Source organism: Centropristis striata, chromosome 13, assembly GCF_030273125.1.
Source record: "Centropristis striata isolate RG_2023a ecotype Rhode Island chromosome 13, C.striata_1.0, whole genome shotgun sequence".
Classification (NCBI taxonomy): Eukaryota; Metazoa; Chordata; class Actinopteri; order Perciformes; family Serranidae; genus Centropristis; species Centropristis striata.
The window spans coordinates 26,235,347-26,261,240 of NC_081529.1; the positions used below are offsets into that span (position 1 = coordinate 26,235,347).

General features: G+C 37.6%; 1 protein-coding gene across 1 annotated transcript in view; it reads right to left on the reverse strand.

The window, feature by feature from the left end:
* Positions 1 to 481: 481 nt before the first annotated feature.
* The window catches only part of hs3st4 (heparan sulfate (glucosamine) 3-O-sulfotransferase 4), a 91,150-nt gene continuing 65,737 nt past the window's right edge, over positions 482 to 25,894 (reverse strand). Inside the window, exon 2 of the mRNA XM_059348655.1 lies at positions 482 to 1,271. Within this exon, the coding sequence (XP_059204638.1) occupies positions 617 to 1,271 (655 nt within the window). The 3' untranslated portion in view covers positions 482 to 616. The remainder of the gene's footprint in view (positions 1,272 to 25,894) is intronic.

The following is a 25,894-nucleotide window of genomic DNA, read 5'->3' on the forward strand; positions in this document are numbered from 1 at the left end:
CAGGATTGTCTCCACTCAGAATATGGACTACTGAGAAAAGATGAGCACATGTCAGAGGATTATTGTATTATAAGTGTATCATTTTTCTCTTTTCTCTCTCTTCTAAAGCAGCAGGACAGTGTGAAAAGACATAATACAGAGCACTTCATGGCCTTAGCCATTGAAATAGAAAATCTTTTTGTACTGGATGCTGGTGAGTGGGAGTGAGGGCAACAAACTGCAGGAAAGTAAAGGGAGAAGAAACAGGCAGAGTTTAGCCTAAGGGCTCATGAGGTAAGGACACTTAACTTATCGCATGCATTGCCATAGTCAACATGATTTTTATATCGGCTCTATGCTTTAAAAACAAAAGGAATAAATCATCTCCTTTTCACAAATATAAATATATTTTATGTTTAGTATATACAATAATGATTTGCCATCATCAACAACATTAGTATTGAAGGGGAGAGAAAAAGCATGTCAGTAAACTCTTGCCTAATGGGTACAGACACTGCAAAGACAGCCATGATTGATTGGCGTGCTCAAGCACTCTCTCTGAAGATGAAGCGAGACAATAGTAGTTTTATTGTAGAAGGCTGGTGGTGTGGCTGCGCCGTGCCATGCCGCAGTCTACTTAGTCCTGAGAGCTATGAGATAAACTGTCCTCCTCCAGCTCCCATTCAAAGTTCTGGCCGGTCATTTGGTAGAACATCATGTTAAAGGGTTTGTAGAACTTGTGCAGCCGCCGAATCACGTCCGGGTCAATTTTAGGGTGAGTTCTCCCTTTAGACTTGCCGAGGCATCTGGGGGTGCTGCTGTCCTCGGGCTTCTTCAGACACGGAAATCCTTTAGTTTTATTGAAGTAAAAGTGTTTGTCTGTGACGATCCGTTTCAGTCCCAAGAAGTCCTGCACTTTGGCCATCTCGCCCGCGGGATCCACAATGAGTCTTTCCCCGCTGACAAAGTGCATTTGGGAGAGAGGGAAGTACTGCATCCAGCTCTCCAAGTGCAGCGCGTATATCCCAATACGCAATGCGCTCCATGAGGCATCTATAAGACCCAGCGTCCGGTTCTTAAAAGCCAGAACCTCAAAAGTGGGGATCTCAGGTTTCTTGGACAAAGTCTGCGTGTAGTCTGAAATGGCTCTAGTGACAGGATTACGCACCACTATAATCAGCTTGATGTCCCTGGCCATGGAGTGGATGCGCTTTGGGGCATGGTTAGTCACAAAGTAGCTGGGTGTCTTCTCCATGGTGATCTGCCCTTCCAGCGTTGAAGGCATCAGGTCTCTGAAACACAAACAGGGGAGGAGGAGAGAAAAAAAGAGCAGCTTAGCACTGTATTATCCTCAACACCTCTTGCAGTGCAAATGAAATACCCAAGGACACAGCGCAAGCAAATTTGGTACATTTATTAAGCAGCACATTATTTGAAATTACAAGTGAAAATAACCGTTATTATCACTGGACATTATGTTGTGAGAAGAAACATACAGCTAATTACATCCATGGAGTAATATGCAAGAGATAAAAGAAAGAAGATGAAACGGCAGGCAAGCAAGTATGCTCATTGCTTAATTGACTCCATCTGTGTTACTCCAGGAGCTGTTTTGGAACTTTAATAATGAGTTCGCTGCATATCATTAATACTGGGTTGCCTGGGGTATTGTTTTGTCATACATTTATTATGCATGCAAGGCTCACACTCTGTGCAGGCAGTTTTATTTCTTATGCACATGCACTTCCCCTGCAATGGGTGCATGCTTCTCTTCTCTTCTCTTCTCTTCTCTTCTCTTCTCTTCTCTTCTCTGTGCTATGCTTAAGGTTAGGGGCTGTTCATTGAAGGAAGCAGTGATTAATTATCAGATTCAAGGTGATAATTTGTAGTACAATAGAAATGTCCCCGACTTGAGAAATTTATCTGAGGAACCCCGAGAAGCCATTTGCCACCGCCACAAATATTACGTCCGACTTGGTTTGTGAGGATGAGTTGCAGGATAGCAGGCAGAGTATATCACAGAAGCTTGTTTCTACACTTTCTATTTTTGTATCAATAATAAAGCATAGCATTTGCCTCAAGCAAATCCTTATCAAATGTTTACACTGATGTTCATTCCAATCCTCGCTGTTTTCTTTGTTTGTAGGCTATGTGATTCAGTGCTAAATTGGTACATTAAATCCTCTGTGAGACACGCCGTTTATTTCACTACTAACAAATACGAGCTCCACAATATAATATAAAGTGAAACAAAATCCGAGCATGCAGACAGGGTTTTTTTTTTCCACCCCAAATTAAGTAATGTTTGCTTGGAAATTAATGTGTAAACAGCCAACCCAAAAATCCAAATTATTCCATCTGGAGACTCACAGAGTTACTGCAGAAATATTCTCCATAATTCTAGGATAAAAGCTATTTCCTTCTCCCTGCAATATTTTTTTCCATTAGGCTGCCCTGCACCCCAAACCTACAGTTGTAACGATATAGTCACATCAATCATTTGCATCTTGGACATATTCTAAATTAACTGTTCTCCAGCAAAGAATCCAATTTACTCTGCAAAACATAAGAGCTGTTATGCACATATCGACCACCCTCACACACACACACACACACACACACACACACATGCATGCACCCATGGATACTGGGCTGAAAGTCTCACAAGTGGCCTGGTAATTGCATCTCAGTAACAGTATTGCCTTCCTGATGGGTAATTTCCCTCTGGATTATGTTTGTCTCTTGACAGCATAGAACTGTGGTTACTACTGGGCCAGTAATGGGATATTAAACATATCTACTGATAGCATAGTGACTAGAAAGAGTATTAGTTTTCATTATATTCCATCACTTTCCACACTTCCTCCCTTTCAGTAATGAATGGCTAAAGATTTTTGTAACCTTTCAAGGACTTCAGCTCTGTCTAACTCAACTCCAAAGTACAGTAGGTGGTCTGAGGGTGCAACATCACCATGTACGGTAATAAAATAAAAAAATCTACACATCCACAGCAAATCACCTTGAAACAACCGAGATCCTACTGTATGGACCTGAGCTGCAGCGTCTCACTGGTAATGTGCCGTGCATCTTTGGAGCATATCCAATTGACAGGACAGATGTACAATGTTCAAGGTTACCCTTTTTGAAGGCGTGCACATAACAAGCTATTGTCCTCATGGGCTCAACGCTAATCATCATGCATATAATTATAAAACAATGGAAAATGCACAAGCAGAATACTTTGGTATGTAACCGAGGCTCCATTTTGATTGGGAATCAGTCATGGATCATGTACGTCTAAAATGTCAGCGGGACAACGAGGCGGGACGGAAATCAAAATGCTGATAAACAAGCTAATTTCTCCGTGCATGGCAAATGACTCCTCTGGCCTTGCTGTCTAGTGGAACTGGAGTAAACAAGAGCAAACTCTTAACTCTTGCTTCTTTTTTTTCCCTCCTCATCAGCTGCACAGCTCAACACAGGTCATTCAGGTGGGTAGTTAAATAAAATCCATAGCGCTAAAGAGGCCCTGCGTACCATCTGCTGTTTACTGCCTTAGACCGAGGACATAGCACATAACATTTACTTTCTTGCATTTCTACACATGTCCAAGGCTTTATTTACATAAGAAAGAGAAGTGTGAAGGTAGAGGCGCATCATACTTGCAGCATATAGTAATGTTTAATGATATCTATACTGTGAGATGAATGCAACAAAAATCCTTTGTTGCTTTGAGATGCAGAGTAAATGCAGATAAACAATATGAGCAGATTAATAGAAGCTTGTGCAGTATATGAATGTGTTGCAAGTAGTTGAGCCATTACATTTACTTGGAAAACAAACTGTTCTGTACAACATGATCTCACAGAAATCCGTGAAATAGCCACAGATTTCTCTTAACTCAAAATCCGTGGAATAGCCACGGATTCGCTCAAATTTCCGTAAAACTGACACGGATTTCGCTACAATGCAAGTTAATGACAGTCATATCCCGTGGCTATTCCAACACACAAAGTGATTATGTACATTCACTGAGTGAATATTTAGAAAATAAAACATATATTTCTCGCTACAAATGTGATCAAAATCCATTTTTATGCAGAAACAAAGTCAAAATATAAATTTTTTCACTAAAAATGAGAGAACTGTCCGCCATGTTTTTTTTTTCTGACCGCTGGGACCTTGAAAGTCACGTGACTTGGAACAAACCAATAGGAACAAATATCCATGGAATAGCCACAGGATATGACTGTCATTAACTTGCATTGTAGCGAAATCCGTGTCAGTTTCACGGAAATTTGAGCGATTCCGTGGCTATTTCACGGATTTCTGTGAGACCAAGTTGGTTCTGTAAGGTGTAAAAAAAAAAAAAAAAAAAAAAAAAAAAAATCCCTTGCAACCATAATGGATTATTGAACATGGCTACCAGGCACAGAACCATGGGCCAGGGGCCTCTGTGGCCTTAAATATGTGAGAAACATACCAACTAGGGAGGGACTCAAAAAATACCTCAAAGAAATAAAAAACTACTACAAAGAGACACAAAGCAACCACAGAGAAGCTCATAATGACTACAAAGTCACATAAAGCGTAAGTGTAATCCACCTACGCGTGCAACCAGATCCATGAAATGTTGCTGAAACAATATCCAAGTCAGACAAATAAATAATAAAGCATGAAATCAACCTTTTAATCTACATTTCCCCAGTTGTATTGACTTTGTGTACTATAACTTGGGAAGGAAATCCATTTCACACACATTCCACATGAAATTCAGATGGGGAGGACGCCCGGTCGTCTCTAAAGGTTGATTCATCATTCAGAAAGCGCAGTATACCAAATCAAAGCAGATCTTTGTGTTTGTTAAGACAGAGACTAATCTTCGCAGATAATCACAACTCTTCATGCCTTAACGCCCACCGCAAAAGTGCTCTGGAACATGGCCCGGCATTTAACTCAATGTTTCATTATGTTCTGTCAAACTAGTGTACCGGGAATATTTCAAGGCATGATGAGGTGAGGGATCACGCTAATTTACATTCCCAGATACTAATAGGTCCAAGCTGTTTCTGGAGGATGAACGTTTCTCCAGAGAAGCCGCGTTGTTTCTAATAAACTCTGGCAGAGAAATAAAAGCTCCCCCAGCCTCTCATTTGGATTGATCAGGGCTCTGCTGCAGAGTATCAATCCGCCGAGCTTCCTCCATGTCATGTCAAATACAATCAATTATTCTAAAGGAGTCCACTCATAATAAGCTCCTGAGTCCTCCGAGAGCAGATTTTTGGGGACGTTGCCAGCGATGTGGGCAGACTACTGTGATCCGATAAATAATTCCTAAAACAAAATATATCGAGGTGTGAATTGTACACTAGAAATTTCTCATTTTGTTATGTTTTCTGTCACTCCTGAAACAGAAAGTAATCCCTCTGTTAGGAAGGTGTAGGAATATTTGCTTTTTCTACATATTTCAGTCACACTATATAAGAGATAATAAAAACTACAGTCAGTTTTATGTACCTGGGGAAAAAAGAGGCCTTTTCTCATCAAACCTGCCCCTTAACTGTCAGTGCAGGCAGACAATAGAAGGGATAACCAAAGGCATTTATATTGAGGTGTTACTCTGAGTCCGATTTCAAATATCAATCGAGGGTGTAAGCGGCTATTCATCCACAGCAGTCACTCAGGACATTTGAAGTGAGAGATACTGTGGTCAGTTTGCAATGAATAATCCCATTATTACACCCTGAGTGACATGTTGGTGATTACAGCAGCACAATGAACAAAGACATTGGTTTACTGAGAGGTGGAGAGAAAGAGAAAGGGAAAAAAAAAAAAATGGTCGGTCAAATGAGTCATTCCTCACTCGGCTCTCAACAAGTGGATGTGAACATGTTTGGCACACATAAAAAACAAGCCTACAGGCCAGAGCGAGGGGTCTTGGTGGGTCTGTTATGGAGTGGGAGGCATTGTTTGTCACGGTTAAGGTGAAGCTTTAAGGAGGAAAACAAATACAGAGTATGCTGCCATTCCCAGTGATCAGATCAGGCTGAAATAATGGTGCTTTGTTTTTGTTTTTCTAAACCTTTATGTGACCTTTCCACCGGAGATCAATGGAAGGATCCTTTGCTTGCCTTGAAGGTACCTACTGGATCTAGTTATGTAATAAATATACCACAGGTTAAATTGTGATGTTTTAAAAATATGTTCTTCTGTTACTATAATGCATGTTGAGAAATGTGCACACAAGGAATTTGCAAAAACCATATGACTATAATATTAATAGTAGTAGACTCTCAAGGGCCATGACAGCATATTTCATCATATATATTCTTGTCTTTTCTCTAATTTATACCTAGACCTGTAATGAAGCTCTGGAGGAAACTCCTCCACTTGTAATTTCTTCTCCATGTTCTCCAGCCAATTAGAGCACTTCATATGCTTATTCCTGCTGAATCATTTACCCAGTTTATCTTTTTTTGGTTGCTGCCAAATCCAGCAACTCCTCCAAACTAAATGGACAAAATAAAACCAGTGCAGTGTAATACAACATCCTACAATGTTTTGGCAGTTTCAGAGAGGTGTTGCTTCGATGTTATTGTCATTGTGGAGGTTGTATTTTTTGGTGCTGTTGAATTTTATTTCATCATACTGAGAGGGGTTTTCGAATATTTTGCCTAACAGTTAAACATTTGTATCTCATGAAATGTTGAACTATAATTATATACAGCGCTTAACACATTTATTAGACCACAGATTTATGCCACAGCTGTCCTAATTTAACAGCATTAGTATTTTTGGTAACGCTTTATATTAAGGTCCTTGTAATAACCATTAATTAACAAGTAATAAGGCCCTTGTAAGTCCTTACAAGATGCTTATTAACATTATTGTGTGTTTATAAGCTTATATAAGTGTTAATAATGGCATTACAAACACCCATGACCCACCCATTATGTCTTTGCCATGCCTTTATTAATCTTATTTTGTTTGCTTATTGATATTAAAATATACTTTATTGCTCATCTATTATAAGTTAACTATAAGTTAACTATACGTTTTGCAACTGCCGGATCTAAAGCCAGAACAATACCTTATTACTTGTTAATTAATGGTTATTAAGGACCTTATTATAAAGCGTTACCGTATTTTTTTTAATCTTCCAAGTAATGGTTAATACAGCAGTATGTAGAAGCTCTTTAACCAAAATTATATTTTAATGCTATAATATAATTCTCATTGTTATCCATGAATTTTGAAATTAACTGTTTTGCAAAAAAAAATTAAATAGTAAATCACATTATTATTGCTTGATTAAGTTGTCATATTATATTTATTTACTTGCATTTTTTAACATAAAAATTAGTTTCAGTGGTTGAATGTTCTGCTCGATTCACTTCTGACTCCTCAGATAAGCCCAGTGAGCCGGCTCATATTTGGGTATAATATTCAGTTTATTTGCTAAATGAATAAAAATAACATTTTAAGTTTTAAACAAGCCTTTGAAAGATTTCTAAAATATTTCTGTCTTCTCGTTTTCGGTGGTCAAATAAATGTATTAAGCACTGTATATCATTATAATATTAACCTTGTGAAAAAGGAAGCTTTAAATATCGTCACCTTCCATAAAAATAAAGTCGTTTTTTAACAAAAATACTAATCGGACTAAATAATTTCCTCATGATGCTGGCCATCTCTGTTAAAGTTGCCAGAAAAACCTGAAAAATTACTTTATTTTAAACGGGGGTGTCAATATGTAAATTTAATTTTAAACACATGATTTGTGTGTGCATTTCGAACGTAACTGTGACAGTTACATATGGAAATTAACTTACAAGTTGTTGTACATAACTTAAAATAATTGAAGAACATTGACTTATGGTTTTATGAATGTCTTTTTGTCTTTAATGACCCATCCATCCACCCTGACCTTGTCACTATGCGGACTTTGTTGCTCTTTATACTACATAATCTGATTTCCTCCTTTGCTCCCAACATAAATACTACAGCCACTAGAGGTTGCCTAACAGCAAATTGGTCCTAAAACAAGCACCTCCTGCCTTATTATTAAGTGGCTTACAGTATATATGAATTATAGCGCATTTCATTTCAGTGTGTCGCAGTACTCTGCCTCATACCACCTCCAGTGTTCGGGACCTTGATGGATCACATATTACATCTATTCGAGTCCATCATCTCACCTACACAAACTCCCCTTCAGATTTCTCAGTAATTAAATAGAACATTTTTGTGCCTGGTGGTGGATTGAGGCCAAACTATCTTGTAATTTTTCAATAAATATACAGAAATAATGTTGGTGTCTCCTGAGTAAAGTTAGTTTCAGTGACAAGTACATCATGTCTGTTGAACAACAAGAACAATAAAATTGTGAGACTAATTAAAACACAACACAGCCTCCCTTCTCTAAATAAGCCCATTATACTTGAGCTTCTGCAGGACTGTGGGCTTCAACAGAATAGTGGAGGACAGAAGTGACAGCTGGTCCTGATCAAAACCTTATTCCCGGCTCTCTTCCTGAGATCCCCTAAAGACCGTCCCACTTCCAACAGTGGGCAAGCCAGGTACTTCTCTCCCCACATCACCATGCTGCAGCACTGAGATCTGAAGCTCTGTTCAGATGCCCTTTGGACATAAAACATCATGAAATAAAGCGTGGTGACGAGGGAAAATACAGGGATGTTTGGGATGCTGTAGTACACTGCATCATTAGTCCATAACAGTGTATATGAGCTAGAAAATTAGTCTATTTTTAGCTGTGTAAAAAATGGAAGCAATCTTATCTCACATCACAAACTCAGGGGATATTGCTTTTTTTCCCAACTTCAGCATCTAGTTTTAACATACTGGCTATAAAAAGGCACTCATGTTTACTCATAAGCCTCGAAATAAATTTAAAGTACAAACCCTAAACCAAAAATAAAAACCTTACATAATAGCTCAACTGCACTGTGATAAAATAACAGCAATGTGCCACTTCTCTAAAAGATGATTTTCTTCTTTTATTGTTGTTCTTCTTGTTTGTTTATTTTCCTTTGGATGAGCTGATGAGAGCTCATTCAATTTGATCACAATTGCCCTCAATATTCGATGTTATTGATGTTGCCACTACAGAAAAAACAAGCCGCCGTGATGTACTGGTACCATCTCTGCAGCAGCAGCAAACACAACCACAGAAGATGTCAGTGTCAGTTATTGATTTACTTTGAAAAGGAAACCATCACCCGAAACAAAACATGCCATCTAGTATGGCAAAGGCTTACTATGCAAGAATTGTCACACAACGTACAAACTTAATTTTGGGTTTCACTTTTGCGAAGCCGAAGAGAAGCAGTTAAGTCTCGCTTCCCAAAAACTCTGTCCACTTGGGGTTTCGCCATGCGATATTTGAGGTTTTTCTGCAGTGTGTCTGCTATTTCCTTAGCTTCATACCCAGAGGGAGATGCCCAGAAATGTCCAGAACACAGCAAAATGAGAAGAAAAGAGAAAATACAGACATAAGGCAAGTTTTCTGCAGATACAGACACCACCACACACTTTTTAGTGATGATTTAGAGGGAGTCTATGCATAATTTCTTCTAGGGAAATCCTGCATACTGTACCTTTAAGTATACGCATAGAATAACAATAACAACAAGCCGGGACGATGACATGGACTTTTTTTTAAATTAAAGTTGATTTAAATATTCCATCAGTTAAACTTGGAGCTGAATTAAACAAAAATATTTTCATTTATCCCTATATCCTCCTCTCATAATGTGTATGAGCTCCAAGAAAAACACAAAACGGTCAGCTGTAATTGGAAGTCACACCTGAATACGTCAGTCAAAGGCTAAAATTTACATCGCGGAAATGTTGCAGATCCGGCTCAGTTAAGCAGAACCAATTAATATGACAGTTTGAACATGATAGATTTCCTTGTCTGAGAAAAATGGCCGGTGCTTCAGGATCTAATCATTTCACTTGAAGCTGGCCGCAGAGGAAACTCTGCAACGCCTGACCGCAACATAGAAAGCAACATTTGACATGAATTCTGCTGTAAGACTCAGTGTGAAACATACTCCTGAGATTTTACAAGGTATATATATTTGTATTCAGTGTGTTTAGTATGTATAAAATGATCAAGTGTAATATCCAATTGAGAGTATTCCTGGTAATTTCCACTCACTCACTGTGCACCAAGCCTGCAGTGATACAGCATCTGACAAAATGACAAGATTGAAGGGCTGTGTAGATAAACAAGTGGCTACGGAAGATAAAAACTTTCCATCAGAGCAAAGCCATATGGCTGAAGCCATCATCAGAAACAAATAGAATGAAACCGGCCATTAAAGACACCAAATTAGACAGCATCTGTCTCTGATTTTACTTTGTGCAACAGAGGGCAGAAATTATTTCTGTTTTAATTTTGAATGTGATATATTATAGGCTGTTGGATACTTGACTCTGCCTTTATGTTGCCTGCAGATATGTTGCATTCACTGCAGAGAAAGCCTACGGGAAAGTATTTTTTTCCTTCCTCCTCTTATATCCAAGAGGTTATTTTTTGGCAGCACTATCAGTTAAACACCCGAACATGAACCTTTCCAGGAAATTACCTATCACAGTCACTTTTTTCTCCATTTTTTCCAATTCATTACGGAGCTGCGGGTCAGTGTGACACAAGGAAGGAGGAGGCTGCACAAACTCTCCCCTCTCTGCGCGAGACATTAGAGCATATATCCAGTAATACAGACAGGACTTGATTTCCTTTATAGAAAGTTAAAGTAACTCACAAAATGTCACTGTGAATATCAGGGAAAATTTACTGCAGGAAGACTTGTTTCATTTGCCATTTCTCATATTGCAAAAAAATTAGTAATGTGTGCCATAAAACTGTTGGGAAATGTCAGCGATGGTCTATGTCTGCCCAGAGAACACCAATACTACCACTGGGTCTACATATTTTATCAACCTTTGGGTATTTATACTTTCCACACAGAAAAGCTAGACTTTGAGTGGACTATTTGCTGGTCCTTTTTTTCTTTCTTAAATGCTTTTGTTAGCCTATCTACATTATTTAAATCTATAGCAAGAAGAACACGCATAAATCCACGATGCAACATGTAGCTGCTAAGCTGCCATAAATACAGTTCCACACAACAAATATCAAATGAGCACAAAATGCAACAATGCCACCGATATAAAACTTTACCAAATGGACTATAAATATTCCAGGATCTTTTTAAATAATAAATGATGCTTTTAGGGAGTTTATTAGCAAGATGGTAGCAGTGAGCTCAAGTCTACTCAGGGCAGCATTTCAACCTCAGTTCTCTCTGTCTACTCAGGTTTGTCTCAGTGTTTTCGTCAAAAGCTTAATAGTGCTGTTCAGTTAGTGCATGTTGGCATCCAATTCTGAGTAGCTATGAGCCACAAATGCAGGTTTGCATGGTTATTTTTGGGCACAACATCTGTTCTGTTAGCTATACTTTGAGTGACTTGTTTTCGGACCAATTGTATTTAGAGTGTAGAATCATGTACAGTTATTGTTCTGATGTGCATCATGAAAAATATTTAATCCAAAACCTGTTTTTAACTAAACTTAACCACTTAATTTTGCCAATGTCTAACTTATTTAAATATATATAATCCAAACCGTGATGTTTTTACTGAAATCTAACGACATACTATTGTATTTTTCTAAACCTAAACAGTCATTTGGGTGCCTAAACTTAACAAAAGTGAAATGTAAACAAGCACCATTGGGCATTTGGCTGATAACAACCTTCTGGACCTGCTAGTAGGTGGAGTAGCAGTAAACCACTTTCCATAAACTGTCAATTTGATTATTAATAAGCTGCATTTTTAATTGACAGGATGATGAAAAGGGGATTGAAAGGCCATATTGTCATCAGACTCTGAACAATGGGATTAAACAGAACAGATTATCAAATTCTAGTTGATAGTTAAGATAGAAAAGAGAAGTTCTTTCTGTATTTCACTCCCGAACAGACGAGAGCTTGCACTTCAAGCTCTTCAAGCTCAGCAGGAATCTCACAGGGATAAGTGGTGTGGGAGTCTTGTGCTTAGCCATGAATTAAAATGAGCAAAGAAATGAAGATGACAAAGACAAATTTCATGCACAGACTTGAAATATTTATATAATGATCAACAGGAAAGGGTTGGTGTGCTTAGCTAACTTGCCGATCCATAACTTTTGAATTCCAGCTGGTGGAATACATCAAGAATCAGACTGTGAAGAATCTCCAGCCTGAGGTTTTATGTTTGAATTCCTCAGCGGATGAATGTTCAACCTTAACAGTGATGAGAAGTGCCTCTAGCATGCAACTCTCTTTAGTCCTGAGCCAGTGGAGTCGAGGTCAGGTTTTGATCAGATGCACTAGATTGTGTGAGGTGCTAGTCTGGCAAAAAAGCCTAGGAAGAAAAATTAATAATTATGTTTCTTACCTCATTGTTAACACTACAGTGGAGACTTATAGCTCCCTATATGTGACCCTGCTCTCTTCCATTCCAAAAGTTTCTCCATTTTCTATTATAATTTCCTTTGTTCTATAAGAAGTGATTTAATGAAGAACAGTAATGGTCATCAGTGAAGAAAAATTGTAATTCCTCTGTGTTTCCACTGCAGTAGCAAAGCCTTGTGACTCACATTGACCTCCCTTATTATAATGGCCATATCTGCAGCTGAATGTGTATTGATTCCGTTATTTAAATTGTGCTTTAAAATGAGTTTTAAAGAAAAAATCTAAATGTATATGGCAAGTGTTGGGTCAGCAATTTCCAGCTGCAACTGGTCAGCAAGTAAATGTGACAAACGGAAATGATTTTCTCTGTGTGTGTGTGTGTGTGTGATTTTTAGATCGCCATAATATTTACGATCCTGTGCAGATAGCTCTTTGTAAACACTGTATATCATTTTCAAACATAGTGTGAATCATGTGTGATATGTGACTGTATAGCATGCTGATACTGTCAGTAAATTGTCAGACGTATTCCTGGTAATAACATCCTCATTGAGCACTCTGCGTATGTGTTAAGCCTTTTAAATATTATCTAAGCTCCAGATAGATAATATAGATATATATGCATACTGGGGATAATCTCCCACATATGTGTGCTTGAGAATATGAAGAACTTTGGTCTTTGCATTTGGAAAACCTCCAAGATGTGTTACTCCCAGCAGACTAAAGAACAGAAGAGCTATGAAGTAAATCTTTTGCATGAGAAATTTACAGTACCAGCTCCCTGTCTGTATTTCTTTGCTGAAAGATCTCTCACATATTTTTAATACACACACAATGCACAATGGTGTGTAGCGCCCCACAAAGGCACCTTAAATACCAATCAAACACTGTGGCACGAGTTAAATTCTTTTCAGCTGCTGTGGCAGGTCATCTGGGCGGGTTACTCGCTGTAAAATATTGATGCTGGCTGCAGCGATAGAGGAGAGAAAAAGGGATGGAAATGGGTCCTTTGTAGATATGGGGGAAGGCTAAAATATGGTGAAGCTGACATTGGGAATTGCCAGTCTTTAAATCTGCAGGAGCTTCTGGAATTTAGCTTTTGTTAATGTTTCTAAACACCAGGACAGATTGACTGATGATTTATCTTTGCCTTGTTTTTTATTCAAATGATGCTGAAAAACTGAAAAAAAAACCTGTCCTTCCCAAACAAATACAAAAAGAAAAACTGACTTGTGGAGGCCTGGGACACCTAAGGCAGTGTACTTCACATGCATATCTAATGCTATCAAAACAACATGTCTGTGAATACATAAAAATGACATGACATCATAATTGCCTCCAAGTGGCTGACTCCAGTATCGGTCATAAAACCTGCACCCTCAAACTAAAAGATCAAAGAAATTCAAATAAAAGACAAAGATGTTTTTCCTAAAGATGGCATCTTTGAATTTAGGTATAGTTCTTGATTGTTTTTAATTCATTATTTTATGCTATAAAAAGAGTCTAATGTCATGATTGACAGCTGTGTTGACTTGTGGGTGTACTGGCTCCACCAGCAGATAGCAGCGCCTGTATTTGGGATTTTTTTGGCCTCATTTCTCAGTGGGATGAAGTGGAGACATATCATCCATCTGTATATACAGTCTATGTTCTAACTGAAAATATTTACTGTCTTATTCCAAATCTCCTTACTGCTTTTATTCTGTTCGATTCCAATTGATTTCAAGTATGTCATGCTTAGAAATAGGCACTTCAGCCTAAGGTGTTATAATGTCTTCCTTACAAGGTCTAATAGAATTTATACTCATCATATAGTGGTAACATGGCTGAATACACATCCAATCAAATAATCTACCAATCAGACACCACAGTATGTCTACATTAGTACAACACCAACATTTTTAAAACAAGAGAAATGGATTTTCTTTGTTTGCACAAATATGACCCCAGATTATCCCCATTAACGTGTGCAGGATAACTCCAGTCTTTTGAGGCCAAACAATTACACCCTGCATCTAAAAGCACAATATTTATCTCATTGACTCCTACAGTATATGTTCTGCATTTATAAAGCTGTAAGTGCCCTGCAGCAATCTGCTTCCTGCATGTACTGTTTAAGATTTGACTTTAATGTTTGAAGCATGATTGTTTTGTTGGACTAATGTGAGGAGTGGTGCTGATGAAAATACTGTCTATCACAACCATAACACCTTTATGCCTTTATTTAGTAGTAATATTAACCGTTTTTGCATTGTAAGTGATAAGCTAAAAGTCCTGAAACATGTTTTTTAAGCACCTAACCACACAGCCTTTCACACACACACATTTGAAATTGTCATTTGCAAAAAAACCTATAGATTTTCTAGCAATCTTCTTCTGCAACTCATTTCCATCATTGACAACACCACTTATGAACCTATAAAACCTTTAACCTTGCCTTGGCTTGTTGTACCTGTTTATTGATTGTGCTGAGAATGCTGCAGAGCATCACTTTGTATTATTATTAACCATACACCCTTGAATCCTTTCTGTAGGTGAGTGCATTGAGATTTACACACACACATACACACGCGTTTCTGTGACATGAGGGATAATTCACTCGAGTGTTTCATCAGAACAGCTGGAACAGTCTAGAGGGAGCTCTTATTTAAAGCACAGCCACAAACTGAGCTGTTGGAAATAAATTAAGTGAGTGAAAGGTTCGAGAAATATAGTTTCTGAACGAGGATTTATGGCAGTTTAAAAGCAAAGTCACAAAATGACTGAGCTGCTAAATGTCAATTAGCTAACAGACATTCTTCATATGCCAGCATTTCTCAACAAAGTGCCACAGCTAAAATGTGTGGTGCATCAACAAAATGCTGCTACAGTTGACATTATAATTCTTTGATTCAGCAAAATCATGTCCAAGATAATAACTTATACAATAAATTAGATGTGGCAAATAAATAAATATTGTTTGAAATCTTTTTACAGCTACAAGAGATGATTCAGACATCCATTAGAAACAGCAGAATGGTTTTAATTAGGTCTCTTGTCAAAACGCATCACAGTATAGAAAAATTAAAAGTGCATTTTATGTCCCTGTTATCTAAATTTGTGTCAGCTTAAAGGGAGCAGAGATGTTTGTACTGTAACATCTGGATGCATGGAAATAGGCTGCTAAGAATCTTATAATCATGCAGACAAGGCCTAAGCTGCTCCATTACGGGCTAAGCTGACCTATCAGTGGGGCTTTTGCTAATCCAAATTGTGCTTTAGCTGGCAGAGATTGCTCAATTCAGACGGTCTACTGGGTGAAAAAAAAGCTAAAATAGTTCACCTGCCATGTGAGCTGCTATCATTTATAAGATATTTATCTCTCAGTATCATATGTGCATAAGCGCCAAGCTATTTTTTCAGTTAGAAAAGCTCATTTTCATGGTGGATTTTCTATTTGCTTAACATATAAATGCCAGCTATGACCAGTCCAAGTGCCTAAAGCGTGCTTTCATTTGACACAAGCTTAACAGCCCCAGCTGCCATATTTGCATCATACTCAAATGACTGAGTGACAGTTGTATTTATGACTGCAGACAGGGGCAAACACAGAAGAAGGTTCTTTTATGTAAGATTTACTGTGAAAGCAAACAAGTGTTTTCTCATATCTGACTATTTTAGGGTGTTTCTGTTTTTAGGGTCATTTTTGGCAATGCAGAATTCTTTAAATAATTTTTTCTACAGAGGCCACACACTAGATCTGCTGTTTTATTAAGAAGCTGGTGTGACTACAGCTAATATTAGCAGTTCACACTTGGCTCCATAGATACACTGTGTTAGCCAGGCTGACATGACACAGGGGAAATTAATTTGCTACAGCCATATAATGGTTGGTTATTTAATCACTGTAAGATTTAATCTGACACCTTAATCGCAACGGGCTGCTTCTCCTCCTGGAGTTTCTACCTGAAAAAGACTGAAGGGATTAGAGACACCATGAAAAAGAGCCCCACTGTCACGAAAAAACAAGAAAATGTGACTAAACAAGCTCTCAATTTAATGTCTCTCTTTCTGTCGTGTATATTTAATGGTTTGCAGGATCAAAGCGTAGCAAGTGTCTGCCCAATTCCACTAACTCAAAGACTTGCAACCATGGATCAATTACTGAGCAGCCTACCAGGCCCAGAGGCCCAAAGTGCCAGGCCTTCACCTACGAAATGTCACTCAAGAGACCAGGGTTCCAACACAAGATGACCACAAAGAAACATAAAAAGACTACAAAGAGAAAAAAAGACTGCAAAGATGTCAAAACAACTACACACGCAAAACAGCTGCATAGACACAGAAAGAGACACACAAACAGGCTCCTAATGACTGCAAGGAGATACAAAACAACTGCAGAACTTAGACTGTATATAAATAATGGACGTAGTCATTGTGACGTCACCCATTGGTTTGTGGACTGCCCGTTAGAAGCATCGAGTTCAGCGTTACACTCGTCTCCATCTTGCATTGCCATCTTGTTTCCGATACAGGAAGCAGACCATATTTGGACTGTGGAGCAGTGAGAGGGATCTGATCACTGACTACAGCCTCTCTACACCTCAACCTGACTGAGAGAAGCTGCTGCTAATTCATGTTAGTTTTAACTGGAGCATTAACTGTTTATTTTGGCTATAGCAACAAACAAAAACAAAATGTATGTTACTTACCTCAGAAAACTGAACAGCGACTCCTTGGAGTGTCTTAGTCCAACCAAACACTGAAGACATTTTAATGAATAACAAGTGAAAATACAGTGAAAGGGTCAAAGTTATGAGAAAACATCCTTTTTTTATATTTATATAACGTTATATACAACTTTCTTGACATGTTGCCGTGGATACACATTGTTCTGCTTCTCTCCTGATGACGGCTCACCTTGTTAGTGACCTGTCAATCAAAGATTGCCACGTCCCAAATTATACAATTCTTTATCTTCTATTGTCTTCTAAATGGGGCCATTATTTGAACTAATAACATCAAATTGTCTTGAAGATTTTTTAAATTTTTAAATTTTTTTTTAAATCTTTTTAAAAAAATTTAAAAAAAAAATTCTGAGGTAATAAATCAGGTGAGAAGTTTTCTAATTTTGCATTGAAATGAATGGACAGAAATCTTTCTGCAGCCAAACTTAGCACCCCCTACCGGAATTTTTGGTAGAATGCAGCTTAAGGCACTTTATGGTTTGCCTCCTTGCTCAGACCCGGAGGTTGCCGCCGGCTACAGAATGACACAAAACAACTGCAAAGCCTCACAAAACAACTACAACGAGACTCTTATGTAGACGAGGTGGACGGTCCTCTTGCTTGTCTGTGCCCAGGTCCCCGTTGTTTTATAATCTGCCCATGCTTGCAGCTATAAGACCGGGCGAACACCAACCAAACATCTCAAATGAGTGCACAGAAAGCCTCTGCAGGACCTCTAACCTGTTTATTATGTCTGTTCCGCATTATTTCTGCTGGTTGCAGCCCCAAACCCACAGAGAGATATCCTTTATCGTGGAAAAAATGGACAGACAAACACCTCAGCTGTGAAATGGCTGTTGCAAGTCATTGAACATCTTGCATGGTTTTCAATACTCTAGATGGGAGGAGATATGAGGATGTAATCCTTGAATGGATCTCGATGTAGCCCTCAGCCCTTTGAGCAGCTTCTTTGAGCACTTCTAGTAAACCCCCGTACACACCCTTAATCTCCCCAGCAGAGGTAGTTTGACATGTGAAGCGAATCTGCCGTAAACACACATCACAAATGCAGGATAATGTTTTAGAGATACACAGATTAACTTGTGTAATCCAGGCTGCCAAAGGGAGAGCTTAAAAAGAAATGTGTCAAATGTTTATAGATAGAATAAAACCAAATATTAACCTTAATCTCCAAAGGATTTTATCTATTGTTGTCCACACATGTTATGTTCTATTCTGGGAGTTTCAGAAAGACCGATCAGAACTCAATTAAATAGCAATGACATAAATAAATAACATAGTAAATATAACATATTTTGCAAAATGATGTGATGAAATAGTTTACTACTACTCTTAATTCATCTACTTTTTGCTGCAGAACAACATGTTCCTAATTCTAATTGTCATGAAAATGGTTTCGATTGTGTTGCTGGTTAAATCAGCATAAATACTTCTTTGAATAAATGTCAGTGTTAAAAGAAAAGCCAGGTACTAAACAAAAATCAGTGAATTAAGTTAAGTCATCTTTATACAAACAGTTTTTCCAAGTAATTTCATCGAATGACTGAGTGCTTCAGTCTCACATAGCAATTTGCAATTAATTTAAAAGACAAGGGTGTTGAACACAAAAAGATGTCCGCCGCTTTAAACACATAAACAGAAGTTATTCTGTTGGGAGATGTGCAGCTACTTCATTGCTGTGTGCAAAGTGCAAAGTGATAAAAACAAACAAAAAATGCAGTTTTAATTATCATGTAGTTTGTGACCTGTTGTTTAACACATTTTAAATATCCTCTGGTGCTGGTTTCATTTTCTGTCTTATTTTTGAACGGAAAACAATGTCCATTATTCAAATGTTGCTGGGATTTACATAATAACATGGTTTTGTGAGTATGACAGTTGTGTTTTAGTATTCTGCATGGACCATTTGGGAGAGGGCATGGAGGGGGAAAAGAATGAATTTCAAAATATATCCAGTAATTAACTCCTTAGTTGGAGCAGTCACACTTGATCGCTCCCAAAACTGCTTTGAGCATCATGAGGTCACATTTCCTCTGACAGCAAGTCGCAGAAATAAAACAACTGCTGTGCCTTTGTGAAATGTTTAGTCTGAATGCTGCACGAAAAGAGACCAGATGCAATTCTGGCTGAAATGACAGCATGTTGTGCCACAAAAGACAATTTCCTGGCTTAGAAATGACACAGTTTCATCACAATGTATGCTTCACCGTTCCTTTACAGTCAGGAACATTAAACAGCCTGGATAAGAGCTAACAGCTGAGGGCCATACAATATACAGTCTGCCTATAGCACCATGGAAACCATTTGCTTTCGGTTAATATATGGCTGATGCTTCAATGCAGCCTGCTGCAGCTGCACCACTTGTGGCAATCCATACTGCACCTCACCCTGCACACAACTTGCTTGCTTGCCTCCGTACATCACAGCATCTCCGACTAGTTCCCTCTGCTTGGAGGACGACATCTAATCCTGAACAAAGCCGAGACATAAGCACTTTCCCATCTTGTGGTAACGGCATGGCATGGTTTGACATCATTCCCCACCAAATCTGTGCCACAGCTTGGCTGTTGATTTGGCGCAACATCTCTGCCAAAGAAAACTTGCTGACTGGATAATGCAGTGAGAGACATACTGTTCACCACGCCGTCCCTGTGCACATACTTATTAACTGATAAATGCATATTTGCGAGGCAATGTGTAGACTCTATGGTCTGTTGAGCCCAAGTTCCTGTTGCCCTTGTCCCATATTTGTCAGTATTTATTGTGTTTAAATGTAAATTAGCAGTTTATTTCTGCACCAAACTCATTCCTGTACATTTATTGTATCTGATTACTTCCTGTAGCCAGAGGCAAATAGCTCTGATTTCATTTTCTGATGGAATAAATCTCAGAACTATACCTGGTTAAACCCTGCGAAATTATAAAGCTGGATGAACGCCACTACTACATACTGTACTCCTATATGTTCGCAGCTGTGCGTTCATTTTCTGCAAACATATTGCTGACCATAAAAACTACCTGATCAATAGCAACACCTAAAGCAGGTACGCCTTCACCAGAGGATAAATTAGTGAAATCAAATTATCCATATGGGCTGAGTAGCATGTTTTAATTACTCGTGGAACCTGCTCTGATTTTTCTAGCTGTCTGCATTTCACATCAGTATTCAATTAAGCACAGTGATCAGATGATTTGGGAGCAAACTGCATTGCGGCTTTTTTTAGTGCTTCACTTGCTGTAACGCAAGAGGATCTTACACTGAAGGTATAGTACTAAGACAGGCATTTTTTCTAACAGACGTGCTTGTATATTGTTACTTATACCCACATTCAAACATGCCATTTTTAATTACCGATGGCAAAAAAAGTGTTATTGTGTCATTCTATCTTTCAGTCAGAGAAACTGCACTTTAAACTGTTGTTGTTTCTCTGTCTGTGTCAGTGAAGCTCTGACTTCTGTGTAACTATGCATCATTAACTACTGTGAGCTCTTTACTGATTTATCAACCAAGAAAAACAAGTCTTGGTGTGAACTCCACTGATGTTGACCAAATCTTGAACTCACCATGTTACACTGCAGCGGATGTGAAAGAAATGCTCTGCTCATTTCAAGAATATAATTTCACTATCAATCTGCTTTGATGAATCAGATCTGACACCATGGTGTGTAAAGTTACACAATAAATGAATTGCCTAATGACTCTTTCACATACAAGTAATAACTCATGATAGCAATGATAGAATAGAGGCTTCTGAAAGGCTCATGCTTTAGTCAAGAGCTTACAAAGGCAGCGAACAAGTGCCCTTTGTAGCTCCCTTTTAGCAGATATGTCTTGTAATCTTGTAATAGAAGTTCAGCTCTCATTCACAACGCAGTGTGACTTCATTTTTTCTTCAATAAAGATGTGTTTAGGCAATAAATGTGCAAGGAAAGCTCAAAAACAACTTTGCCAAGGGCCCTCTCCAGTGACTTTTTCCAGCTCATTCAAATGCCAGAAATGTGTTAAAGGAAAACAGTGTCTCGCAGTGATCTATGATTATCTCCACCAGTCAGAAATGAAGTGTAAAGGTATATTTTTTTTGTTGTTGTTGAGGAAATTGTTGCCAGTAAAGCAGTTGTGAAAAGGCTGAATATGACAGTAATACCCTATATGTATGTTAGATTTACTGCAAAGAAAATCTGCTACAGGCGGTTGAGCACCATCCAACCTGTTTACTCTGTCTGCAGAGTTCAAACTCTAAACCTTCTGATTACTTACTTTGGTTTTTATATACTATGTAAATTTCTGCATACAAATGTTATTTACCCTCTATACACTTTTTAAATCCTTCTAAAATCATATTGTAAATGTGTGTATTTACACATGGTATGGTTTTGTGTACTGGTCTGCTGTGTTTTTTTAATGGATTGAGCTAGACTACTTTGTTCTAAAATAAATAAATAAATAAATAAATAAATAAATATAATAATAATAATAATAATAATAATAATAATAATAATGCATACAAATAACCATAATACAAAATGCTACTACTACTACAACTGTTGTATTTCTTCTAGTGCTACTACTTCTTATAATAATAATAATAATAATAATAATATCTTCATTTTTATGATGAATGATGAATAAAGAATGAATCATTAAAAACTATATAAATTAAACGAACATAGAAAAATGTATAAATACTAAAAATAAAAATATAGGAGCTGACAAAGTTGACAGAACAGTACTGTGCAAAAGTCTAAGGCAGGTGTGGAAAAAATACTGTAAAATAAGAATGCTTACAAAAAATAGAAATATTAATAATTCGTTTTTATCAATTAACAAAATCAACAAAAGAGTGAACCACCCTTTGACTTCAAACCAGCATAGATTCTTTTAGACTTTTTTTCACACCTGCCTAAGACTTTTGCAGAGTACTTTATATAAAAAAAACAAAGATAAAATCAAATATCTAAGTAATCAAGCAGTCCATGGTAACATTTATTAGAACAGGTCAAAGTCCCTGTGCAGAGTCCATGAGGAGAAATTCTTTCTCTTGGTGTGAAAGAACTCGACTGGCCCATCTAACACCTTTGGAATGAACTAGAACACAGACTGTGCATCAGACTTTATCACCCGACATGAGAGGTGAACCTCTCTAATGCTGTTGTGGCTGACTGGCACCAAATCCCTGAAGTCAGGTTCAGAAACCTTGTGGAAATCCTGCCCTGGGAAAAAAAACCCCAGCTCTTTAGCAGGAGATTATCACCCTGACATTTTGGAAGGAGCAGTTCCACAATCACATGTGGCTGAAATGTTCAAGTGTCCACATGCTTTTGGTCGTATATCCTTAAAAAAGGAGCTCCAGGTGGTATTTTGAAATTCAACTATGGTCTTCATGCTCCATTATGCAGAATATAATTGTTTTGGGTTTTTTTTCTGGTAGAATTGGATTCACAATTCATTCTTTTTCTTCAGTTCCTGCAGTTTCTCTGAGCAGATGTTTGTTATAATTAATATTACGCACCGCAGTCCTCTTTCACACAACAAGGATTTATGCTTCATGGTTTAAACCGGAAATATCAAACTGTTGCCCTCTCCCACCACTTGAATCTTGAAGAAATGATGAAACTAAGAGTGGTTTCAACAGGGATAATCTCAGATGAGCTGGAATGGGTATGGCGTTATTAATGTTTTTAATGGAGAGTTTTTATATCGGAGCATTGCGGTTAAAAGCCTGACGGAAAGAATTTTCTCCTCAATTAATCCTCTGCCTGGTTGTTCACATGATCACATTTCTAATGTACTTTTTCAAGTCAACAGGCACTACTAATCTTTAGAAATCCAGCTGAATGTCGTGTGCAAAACCTGTTCGGCAATTTGCATGATTCATGTTCATGTTCGTGCACACTGTGGAAGCATGTGAGGTGTTGTTGGTTTTTGCACTTGTAACAAGCTCAGGAATAGTTCTGCTGCATGTCTGAGGGGGGGGATGTCTGTGAGCCAGGAGAATTTCAGGGCACATTATGAGAAACAATATTATCACGAGGTCCACCTGATGATTGCCTCATTATAAATGGTCTCCACATTGACTTTTACCTCAGCGAGACAGAAGGCTATTAAAAGATGCTTTATTCTCCTTCTGGATGTTCATTATTTCTCACAGCTAAGGATGCTGACATCTCAAACAAAAACCCTGAAGACCAGCCTCAGGCCTGTCAGGGGGTGTGAAGATAAGCCTCATATGCATCCCTTCCCCCTCTTGTTTGTATTTTGTTAAAATGACAAAAAAAAAAAGAGGTACCAACATGATAATGCCATTTTTCATGTGCTTATTTTACACTTTACATCTGTTAAAATGATCTTTGTCTAACCTGGTAGCAAAGAAAAGGAAACAAAGGTCCCTACACAGCAGCTTCAGACATTTCTGGGACAGAATGATGGAGTCTGAGAAAAATACTTACATTATTGATAAAGATACGGTACAAGTCCCATTTAGACAGCCACGTATTCATGATGACTTAATGTGCAGCTTGTGACAAGCACAACCAATCTCATGACCACGTTGTCAGACATTCCCAATAAAGCCTGTAATTATTCATGTTGCTTAAGTGCTCCAAAGCAAAGAAAGTGTTCAGTTTGACTTATTTAGGAAGAGAGGCAGCTTGGTAGAATGAAATTGGGCTTGTTTTGTTTCTCAGTATACATGGAAACCGTGTAAATTCCAAAACTGAAAGTGCTTGCAAACCCAAGAGGTCTTTAAAGGGATGAGGTGTTGACTTGGGGGAAAGACTTTATGAAATTTATGACACCCTCTAATTGGTCGCAGGTAATTAAATGTCTAAGTAGTGTGTTTGTATACCTTAAAGGTTAATTTTGTAATCCTAGACTGTGTTTTTTTGATGTCCCTGTCTTGCCAGTAATCAAATCAGACACTTATTATGTTGATTCGATTAGTATTTAGCAACATAGTGCACCCATGATATTTCCCTGTTATTCTCAGAGCAGATGTTCGGTGCAATCTGATGGAGCACCACAGGCAAGTAAAAAAAAGCTGTAAAAACTAATATGAAGCAGCTATTCTATATACTGCACACTGCATATTTACAGATGTAACATTCAGATGCTTTGGGTATAATTAAAATGAATTAGTTAAAAAAAAAGTCCCTCTGTGAAGAAGTAATTATCATAATAGTCATTTTCTACACGGTGTGTTAATCTGCAGTGTCATTTTGAAGAATAGTGATGGGTGAAGTATTCGTCTCTATCCGCTTTAATGTTTGTATTTTAAAGACCACATATTGTAAAAAGTGAGATTTCCATTTTTTCTATCTTAGCAGGTCTAGGTGTTATATAAATACTGTGACATTATGGAGACAATCAATCCGCAGATAAATGAACACCGCTCGGGTAACACTTTACTTGAAGGTATCGTCATAATAGTGACATGATACTGTCATAACTGTGACATGACACAGTCATAAACGTGTCATAAACATTATGTCAATGTCATAAACGTTTATGACTGCTGTCATTAAGTGTCATTCGGTTTTTGTCATGACAAGTTGACATTCCTTGGGTTGTCTTGATTATGACAACTTGACTTTAATCAAAGTGACATTACCACAAAATGTCTTTGTCATGGCAACTTGACATAAACAAAATATGTTTCTATATTTGTGTTTATGGCAAGTTGGCATAATAATTATTTTAATTAGATGTGCAAGGTTACAGAACAATTCTAGCACTTGGTCATAGATGTTTGACAGAATACCGACAAGATACCCAAAACTGACTGTCATGACACCATTGTGACGCTGTAATGAAGATATTCTTTGACCTCAAGTAAAGTGGTAGCATTTTGATTTGTCATTAACATATCACGAAGTACAAACAAGGTTATTATAGTTAACGAAAACTAACGAAATAACGAAAACTAGAATTGAAAAAACATTTTTGTTAACTGAAATAAAAATAAAAACTAGAGTTTTTAAAAAAACGATAACTAACTGAAACTGTATTTTGTGGTAACAAAACTAACTAAAACTAACTAAAATTATAGTGGAAATGTCCTTAGTTTTTCGTTTTTGTCAACTTTTTTCATTCATAATTCAGTGTTTCTATTTGAACATGCAACACATGGTGAATATGTTTACTGAGACTGGGATGTCTACACTCCAACCAAAATTCAAAACAGTTAATAACCTTATTGGGGCTGAGATGGATAAACCAAAGGAAATAAAGGCAAAATTTATTATGACCACTTTGAATCTGGCACCCAACACATAGCCCATTACAAAAAACTAAAACTAACACTAAAACTAATAAAAACTAAACTAAAACTAAGCATTTTCAAAAAATAAAAACTAAACTAAAACTAGAAAACTCACTGTAAAAACTAACTAAAACTAACTGAATTTGAAAACAAAAATTCACAACGAAATTAAAACTAAAACTAATGAAAAATCCCAAACTATTATAACCTTGAGTACAAACTGACATACAATTACATATGACAATATTTTTTTTGTTTTCACTACTATTTACAGTACACTAAATTGGAGGAAGGGTTCAGGAGTAGCAATCCAGTACACAAGTTGTCATAATCAAGACAACCCAAGGAATGTCAACTTGTCATGACAAAAACCGAATGACACTTAATGACAGCAGTCATAAACGTTTATGACATTGACATAATGTTTATGACACGTTTATGACTGTGT